The sequence below is a fragment of the Pyxicephalus adspersus genome, chromosome 7, assembly GCF_032062135.1.
Source record: "Pyxicephalus adspersus chromosome 7, UCB_Pads_2.0, whole genome shotgun sequence".
NCBI lineage: Eukaryota > Metazoa > Chordata > Amphibia > Anura > Pyxicephalidae > Pyxicephalus > Pyxicephalus adspersus.
In genome coordinates this window covers 41795842-41805796 of record NC_092864.1, presented here as the reverse complement: position 1 = coordinate 41805796, position 9955 = coordinate 41795842, and the positions used below count along the sequence as shown (strand labels likewise).

The following is a 9955-nucleotide window of genomic DNA, read 5'->3' as shown; positions in this document are numbered from 1 at the left end:
CTCCCCTCTCCTATTGTATGCTGCTTCTCCACCTCTTAGATTGTAAGCTCTTCTGGGCAGGGTCCACACCAATCTGTCATTTGCAACCCCTATTTAATGTACAGTGCTGCTTAATATGTTGGCACTATATTAATACTGTTGATTAATAATAATAAATAATAATATATAATAATAAAGTGCATTACCACAATAAAAGTTAACTTTCATGTAGCTTAGGTAATATGGTCAAATTTCACATTGCAAAGAAAGCAAGTAAAATGTAAAAAATAGCCAAATGTAACCAACCTGAAACTGGCAATATTTTTCTCATTTAAACTATAAAAAATAGTTAGAATCCAACTGGTTGAAGCATTTATAGAAGAGACATTACATTGAGTTAGGCCTTTGCTGCCAGCCTGAGCGCTCATGATTCTATTTAGCTGACAAAGCCCCTTTCCTCAAAAAAATGTTACAAAGAAATCCGATCACAACGCATCGTACAACATTAAACAAGGGAAATAAATTATCTCTTTATATAAATTGTACACTATCAGGTGCCATTGCACAAATCCCATGCAGCGAATAATAAAAATCAATACCGAGCTAATCACATTATTCTAGAAGAGCTCACAAATGGATAAGAATAGTATGCAATATGACTGCAGGCCGGTAGGGGTTTTGGACTTGCCAAATAAGTAGATCAATACAATCACGAAACAGCAGCTCAGCATAATGTATCCGATATACCAGAATAACATTTCAACTTTTGTAATCATCTTGAACATAAAAGCATGTTATATCAATGTAAAATAAAACACAGGTACACTTTACCAAACCTCCTAAAATCTTTAAAAATAATTAAACAATGTAAAATTGACATTGTATTACCTCTGTCTTGTTTTTTTTCAGTAGTCACCGAGTCAATATTTTAGTTCAGGAACAGGTAATGAAAAAGAAAAAAAGCACCTACTCTATAGAACATTGGCAGAGTTATTGTCAAATTTGCTGATGCTGCTAAATTAGGTCTATCCAAGGTCCAAAAACCATGGTCAAAAAAAGGAAGGATCAAACCTCAAAGGCAATAACAAAACTCCTATGATTGACAATATTGTTTATAAAATAACACATTTTTATTATGAATGTAATTTGTGAATCAGGCCAATAAAGCAAATAAACATTCATATTTACAATTTAACACAAGCGTTTCTGGATATCTTAACATGTTCTACCACTTCCTAATGCCAAGGAACCTCTGCCTGTAGCCTCTCGGCGGCAGCCCCATAGAGAATGAATGGAGGCAGCAGCAGGATGTAATAATATTGCTCACTGCAGCCAGCTGTTGCATGTGCAGATGTTCTTTAAGAACCAGCGCTGTGGTGCAAAGAGATCGAGTGTCTGGCAAGGTGCCAGCCACGGGGAGCCGCTCAGGATCGGGCCTGAGCCAGCACTTATGTCCTGAGTAGAGCTTAGGCCAACAATTTACCTGAATAACAGATGAACGCTTACTCTCTTCTAGCAAAGGCAGCAATTTACATTGTCAGAAAACAAAACATCAGTACTGAGAATTCTTTAAAAAAAAAAAAGCCTGAAAAGTTCAAAAAATATAAAAAGGTCATGAAAACACCTAAACAAAGTACAAATCTGTAAAACAGAAGGGTTGAACAAATAAATTAAACATTAAATGTTCAAATGCTGTTCAAACAACTTTAACACCTATTTTGCTTCAAAGATCGATTTACCTGTTTTTTTTTTTTTAATACTACAGCTCGGGAGTATAGTGTTCATCCCATTCTAAACATCATTCACGATAGCTGGGAATTAAAACCATACAGATAGCTTACCTGTTTTCCAAACAAACTGACCCTAATGTAGGTGTATAGTAGGAATGTTAGCATGAATATCCCCTTAGAAGCAAGTACTGTGTTCATGGATCAACATTCTCTATGCAGAGCTGTACAATGATGAAACAAAACTTTAACTAAACAAAATGATAGTACATATACACAAGATTTAGAAACTAAGTTGCAAATAGTAAAGGTTATAAAGTCTTGTGGATTACCTGACAATATACCAACGCCTTGCTGGAACATGACATGAATACATCACGCAGCACCCTTTAGGGGAATAACTGGGTTTTCCTCAGAAAATAACAGATGCCACTGCCAAACAAACTATACCAGCTCAGGTAAACCAACAAGTACAGCACACAAATACTTTGCTGTAGCCTCATAAAGTATGACTGTGTCATATTTATTTATAGAATGGATGTGCAAGACAAGAGGGAGGATTTCTGACTAGATTGGCAGTAGGCAACCATCTGTCAAAGGAAACGTGTATTACGATAAATATGGGGGCTGCCGCTGATGACATCTTTCTGAAAATTCCAGTTGCCTTACTGTCATGCTAATTCTCTAGCATTATGTTTTCTAAGTCACAATGAATTAAAGCCATGAAGAAAAACATTTTTTTAAAGCACAACCTCTGTAACTTGTCTCAACAACTTTTAAGTAGGAAGGCAGAATCATGAAGTGGCCAAAAACACCTCCGCATTCGATAATATGGCAGGGGGCATAAAAGGGTGATAAACTATATATACCATAAATTGCACTATAGCAAAAAAAAAATTATCTATAAGCATGTTGGTAAAGGGGACAGTGGTTTAATGGTGCGTGCAAGGCCAAAAATCTGAAGAATAACTTTAGGTTAATATTTTATACTATGTGTCTCCCTTGCCTCCTCCATGGTCCAGCACCGTCGGTCCTTTATGGGCAAAATAGCACTGACGCTTACTCTGCCCTTTACCTGTGCCCAGCCATTCCAATTTCCCCTCACTTCCTGTTCTGCTGACAATTTTTAGACTCCCCATTGCTTTTGTGGTCTCTTTGTATTTAGTCTCTTTGTATGTGGCTTTAGATCTGTATGAAGCACTTAAGGAAGAAGTTCTAAAACAACTGTACTTTAATTCTGCTCAAGTTTTAACTTAAATTGGGAAAAGATCCCTCTCCAGGGGTGTGTGGGGAAAAAAGGTCCGTGTGCCATTTGAATTGCCAGTGGAAAATATAGTAAATCAACTGGCATTTGTAACAATGCTAAAAAACTAACACAAAAAAACAGAAAGCTGGAAGTACCTCTCTATCTTTCTTTACAAGGACAGTCAGGTGAAGCTGCCAGGAAGAGAAGATAAAACCAATATGTTAGATTTTATCAGAACAAATATTATTGAGTATTTGGGTGTTGTTATAGTTTTCATTTCTAACAGATCAGAGGAAGATATTCCCTAGGAGGACAGACAGCATCAGATGCTGCTTTTTCAGCATTGAAGTGGTGTTCTTCACTCACAATAGATGCATATAGAAGATTCACCAAATATATTTGCTATGCAGCAAAGCTAAATCAAAATCTGACATGTAGGTGCCTTGAAGAAATGTGATGAAAATGATGATATAGTATGAGTAAATGTTTTCCTGTACAATTAACTACTGATTAGCAATAGTCATCTCGTATGTTTCATAACCTCCTCAGATTATTATTATTTAAATACTAGTAAAACAAGATAAGGGTTGTTTTGGAAGCACAAGTTGGTCTGCTACAGGTTTCAGTAAAAGAAATCCTTGATTGTTGAAGAAAGTATTTAAAATTTTGCAAACATATTGCTTTTGTGGAATAGTACAAGCTGTAAAACAATCTTCTTGTACAATCTTCATGTACTTTATGGGAGTGTCAGCTATGCTTAGACCAGGGAAAGAGACTTGGCCTCTCATATAGTCAGTTTGGGCAACAATAAAAGTAACTTGTCCTGTACAATCCAGATACAGCTACCCTGGCTTCTTCTTTTAAGCAGTCGCTAACCAAGGGGGAGAAGGGTTAGTTATAAGTAATAAACCATCTTTCAACAGTCCTGTTTCTAGCAAAATCCAACCATATGTTCTCCAAGGCTATTCTAATTATTCAAGAATTATTGAAGGATTGGAAGGGAGTCTGCAAAGACACTCAAATCAGAAGTTCCTCCATGGAGTAGAACAGCAATATCTGGAAACATCAGTCCTCAGATATAACTGAATGTCAAGAAAGGCTACTGAGAATGTGTAACTGGAAGGAATGTATATGCTGATGGGCTCATGTGTAGCCGCTTCATCCTATTAACGAGCAGCTGTGTGCTCACTTTGCGTTCTGTTTTATAAAGTGATGTATTTCAAGATTAAAACTTATTACTTTGTTTCCAAATACTACAAAAAGGTCAAATTTGACCCAACATTAATAAATCTAGAAATCAAAAAGAATACAAATCTGAGATAAAAATAAGACATAGGAGGGGTGATGTTAAGTTTGACCATACATATGTCTATAGAAAAGACTCATCTTTACCAACCTTTCTCCCCTAAAATGGTCATTCATGCCTGTAGGGAAAAGCACCTGATGCCCCACATTGGAGGAGCATAAATTAAGAAAGTGCAGAAAGCTGTAACTTTGATTACATTGTTTCTCAGGAAAAGTGTGTTGGAACAAGCATCTACTTTCATCCCTTCATTGATAAAAGCAGGAACTTTTGTTTAGGTAGAATATTTCTGTTTGAATGCTTTGCCCTCATAACTGCAGGAGAGTGATCAGATTTTGCCTACCAAATGTATACATGGCATGAAGGTTTCACGTACCCTAAAAAAAAAAGTTATATACTGCCAGAGTTTACAAAAACTGAATAACAGAACAAAATATATATTAAAAACTTTATTTTTTCTTTAAAAAGAGCCAAACTGCAGTATGATTTATTTCCACAGAAATAATAGGTTACACCCATGCCATCGACTTACCTGGGATCTTTCTGGATGCTGTCAATAGATGGTGACCTTGTTGTTCCATCGTCTGCTGGGGCCCCAGGTGGCATCCTGTTGTAGCTGCTTTCGGATACCCGGTACGGCATTGATCTGTATGGCTCTGCATAGGTAGCTGCAGTGTTGAGAGCATAATTATTTCTTTGGTATGTAAGAGTGTTACGCTGACTCAATGTCCTTTGAAGATTACCCGACCCTAGCAAAACAAAACACAAAATCATGCCTGCTCTCCTCAAATAAAGACACCTGCTGTGATGGTGACAGGAACATAAAAAAATTGCACGCAAAGTGGACAGTATTAAGACAAGATGGTGAAGATGACAGTTATTCAGAAACATTTAACATTAATCTGACTTGAACTGCAGCGACACAGCTGACAGCCGCCATGAGACAGGGACAGCGGGGGAGCTGCAGGATGCAAAGGCTTATTTCTATTCATTAAGGAACATTGGATTAATCGACTAATGGAGTGAGGTCACTGTAGCATGCAGACACACACAGCACAAGTCTTATTTGGTAAATATGAGTAATGAATTCAAACTGAGAAAAGTGTAGCCATTGTCCATAGAAACCAACCAAAGGCTTAGTTTGCATTTCTGACTTGAAATTAACAAGGCGCCAAGCACAAGTCGATTTGGTTGGTATGGGTAATCACAGTTTCCATCAGTTATCGTCCATCGACAGGAAAGATTTTACCTCCAGGCTCCATATTTCTATCAATGCTCATTTCACATGCCCACAGTTTACCAGATCCTCATATAATGCTATGTGAATGCCTTTCACACATCAAGTATTGATCGCTAGATAGTGTTTTAAAGACAAAGAAAATACATTTACACTTTCCCCAGCTACAGAACAATACCAAACATTTGTGTAAAGGTAATTTGTTCCCAAAATCTGTGAATTTAAAATGACCATCATGTCACAATGATCAGAACAGTTCTAAAAATTACTTAGGATTTAAAAAAAAAAAAAAAGATTGATTAGTTTCATCCCGTCTGGGTCTTCTAGCCAGAGGTTTTAATGGGTGGTCATTTTAACTAAATGGGTGAATGGTAATGGATGGGGCTGTATACAGTGACTCAATTTATCTCATCATTTTAACATGTGTTTTACACTAATACTTAACACCATTTATATGCACAAACACTACTGAAGCACTCCTCAGGTCACAGTTTGTGATGTGTGGATATAAATTGATGAGGTATTTCCTACAATGGCAGAAATGAAGAAGTAGCTTTGAAGGCTAACTACTACCTGATATACAGTGACCCTTGATAAAGCAAACTCTTGATCGTGCCAGAAATCCAGGGAGCCATGCAGTGAACCGAAAACACAGCAGCTCTGTTGCAGAGTCATTTTTGCCAAACTACAAAACACTTTTCATAACATTTTTATTCTTCCTACAGGTTTCCCACCAACCCCTTTCAGCAAGTAGCACACTTGTTAAGAAAAAGACTGGTAGTCATCTTTACTCATTGCAAAAAAAAAAAACAGAAGACAAATACCTTACTACCCTGAATAACAAAAATATTTTGATTATCAGGGGTTCAGTGCTCTGTCTTCACACTCTAATACCCATATAATAAGAGGCAGTGGTCAACTTTACCAAAATATAATATTTGTGCAGTTGCGGTTTACCACTCATTTTAGGGCTCCCACTACATTCATGAAGATAGTTTATTACACTTGTGTTCAGAATATGGACACTAAATTATTTACATGTTTTTATTCAGCACTCAAAGAGTTTTATATACCTTTGTATACCTGACCTCTGTGTTGCATTACAAAGCCAATTGAAAATAATAAAAAAACATGGCTGTAATGTACAAAGGTGTAGTGAATATTCCATTTCATACCACAAATCATGCATTATGGATGCAGTGCTTTGTGGAGATCCTTCTGAAATTGAATGCACAGGTGCATATACCACGTGTTACCGCACACTATAACTCAATGTGTATGGCTAAACCGATTGTCTGTCTGGCTGTCCAACTGTGCTATATAAACTTGTGGAGAGATGATTTCAGTGCCTCTGTTTCTCTAAGGTGCCTAAAGCTAATGGTCATGGTTAGTATTGAAATGCTTTTATAGCGCCCACAAAATATGCAAATCCTTTATTGTGCAAAACAGGTGCACTTTAAATTATTAATGCAGCAGTTTATCAGCTCAAAACTACATGTTTTCTTGAAGTCTTCATAGAACTGAATGCAGCACAACACAAAATGAGATAATGACCTAAAGCAGACAGCTACTAAAAGTTTGACCTGGAGGGGTAAGATAGGAAGATCTTAAGTGTTTTAGCCTTTATTTATAACAGCATGTAAGGATAGCACTACAGCTACCGCTGACAGGCATGTTACACGGACACACCTAATGGATGTTTAATAGAGAATGTTATTTGCATAAGGTCAGCGAGGCTAATGGGAGGTCTGTCTCTGACAAGACACAAGATAGACCGGGCTGCATACATGAGCCATTTATGGAGTTCAGGCACACAGAATGGTCAAGGATCACAACACAGAAGAGCAGACAAGTCTTTATATTTTAATGGGCACGTCAGACTGGAGCAACTTTCCTATAACTCTGCCTGTTATTAAAGGAGAGCTGTTCAAGGGCTTTTATTTCACTATTTATATCATGCAGTAAAATCTAAAAGCGACTTTAGCCTTAATATGAAGCTCACAGCTAAAAATATGCAGAAGAGTGAGCTGCAAGGAATTATAAGGATTAAAGGTTGGAGAGATTGGGCAATAACTGAATACTAATTGTGGCTGATGTATATAGAATACAGGAAAGGTTCGACAAAGCAGTTCATTTTTAAATTCCTTAAAAAAATGGATTTTAATTGGCTGCATATGTAAAATTTACATTTTTCTTTTTCTTCAGCTTTTTAGGAATTAACAGTTTTTCATATTTAAATGCTCATTGTACACAATGCCACGAGAAAGGGTCATGTTTTATTATTCCCTATAAGATGAACAGATCATTTAACAAGTTAGTATAGGTTGAAAGAGACCCTGTCTCTAGGCCATTCACTTTAATATAAATACTGCCATAGGGTTATATGCTTATTTAATGTATTGTCTGCATGCTCCTCAGTTCTCACTAGGCGTCATAATGCATTTGATGCAACATCAGCAGCCTCATTGGACAACAGTGTTCTCCCCAGCCCCTTTTAACTGGGCGTACTACCCGGCACTTTTCAGCAACCACTTGGCTGTTTTTGGGTGGTTACTGAAGAGTTGGGTCACAATACAGGGGCTGCCATCTACCTACAATTTCTTCCCACCCAGCCTAAAATAATTTCTGGGTTGAGCACTGGACAATATACTATTCTCCTTACACTATACTCCTATTCACCAATACATTGTATTTTTTTTCTTGGAAAATATGTTAGAGCACACAAACACATTCAAATCTCAAAAGTCTGGGGAGATGCCAAAGATGAGATTCTTTTAAAGTGTTTGAACTACTTCCGAATATGGATTTTTTTTTTAGTGTATATGGTTTAGGTACAGATTTACTTTTTTAAGTTATGTTTTAGGTATAGCATGGATGTTACCTATAAATAGGACTTTATTCCTAAAATATTATCACATTTATCAGCATGAGAAAAAAAGAGAAAGGAATAAAGAATTCTAGTTCCTAAAAGGCCAAGTGAAATGCTTCAGTAAACTCTCACTACTCTGCTATGCCAAGAACAGAAAATTCTCAAATTACACCTTTGGACAGGACTGTAGTCACTGACAATTATTTTGTGTATCTTTCCTGTACATGTGACCGCAGCACGGGTCAGAAAAGGTGTATATTTTCCATGTAAATTATTAGGATTGTGCGGGGTGATCTGGGAATTCAGGCACTGATTAAGTGAAGATGTGCATCTGATGTTTCTGGTGTATTACCAGTGTGTTATGTATCACACAGGTTGCCTTGTGGATAAATTGACTCTGGAAAGGAAAGATTATAACTCCTGATTTATTGGTGTCACTTTTGGGGGTCTCTGCTCACAGGTGTCACCATTGGAAGATTAACCCTAATTTCTTGTTTTCGTGATCTGGTGACAACATTCTGTTAGAATGGTTACCAAAAAAAATGGAGAGGAGATTTATTTTATTATTTTTTTTAGTTTTGGTTTAAGGGTTTTATTTGTAATGCAGTGGGTGCCCCCATCGGAATATTCACCACCAGTACAATTTTAACTTGCAATCACAGTAACCATGAAAGAAAGTTTGTATCCAGAATAAGAGTAAAGAGGGAAATCAACCTATGGGGACAAGAATGGAAATACCCTAACTTAAGGAGAATTCTTATTACTTTCTGCTGCATCTAAGGGATTTGAGGACATTTAACCAATTATACACAAAATAAAATTATCTGGCAGGGGTTTAACACTTCCATATTACAACAAAAACCAAAAGGAATGATTTTGCTAAATATTTACACATTTTAAAATATTTAAAAGTAATTGGAAGTCTCAGTGCCTACAATTGTCCTCACAACTGACAGATAAAAAACAGAATCGAAAATGCCAACTGGCTTGAAGGAAAAGGTTTTCTTCTTTTGAATCTTTATTTTGCAGAGGAGAAGCGGCAGAGGAATTAAAAGTTTTTCCTAAAATGGCTAAAGCAATAAACGAGTCGCCTATCTTAGCAATGTCAAAGTGGAAAATTCCCACCTTACAAACTTTTGTGCTGCAGAACATTTCTGCCAGTGTTTTATATACAGCAGCTTGTCAACACTGTATTACTTTCATGTCCATCAAACCATTAGCCTAAATCATTTACCACGGGGCTCTCATTTAATCAGTGCCGCTTGATTTACTGGTCCTTCGGTAATTGTTTGCTACAAAAGGTCCTGTACAAATGACTATTGTGCGGTGTAAAACAGTCACATCTCATGTATATAGCACATTCATCATCCCGCTGCTAACTCCTGAGCTTCCATCATTGTCGTGGGCTGCAGACATATGGCTTTACTGTGCCCAAAACAAACCTGGTAAGCAATGATTGATTGGGAAGCTTCTGTGTCAGTTCACAAGGAATCACACAAATGCATACAAACAAGAAGTGGCCCACGTCAATCAAATTAAAGACACGTTCTGCTTTTTAACTTTGCTTCTAGAATCCCATCCTACACCTTTAGAA

The 9955-nt window shown here is 36.9% G+C and overlaps 1 protein-coding gene across 10 annotated transcripts in view; it reads right to left on the bottom strand.

Annotated features, from left to right (window-relative positions):
* PKP4 (plakophilin 4) overlaps positions 1 to 9955 on the bottom strand; it is a 180748-nt gene that overhangs the window by 40425 nt on the left and 130368 nt on the right. For 9 of the 10 annotated variants that reach the window (XM_072418187.1, XM_072418186.1, XM_072418179.1 and 6 more), the window contains one exon: positions 4788 to 5004. In XM_072418187.1, coding sequence (XP_072274288.1) covers positions 4788 to 5004 — 217 coding nt within the window. The remainder of the gene's footprint in view (positions 1 to 4787; positions 5005 to 9955) is intronic. The other variant, XM_072418185.1, reaches the window with a different exon arrangement.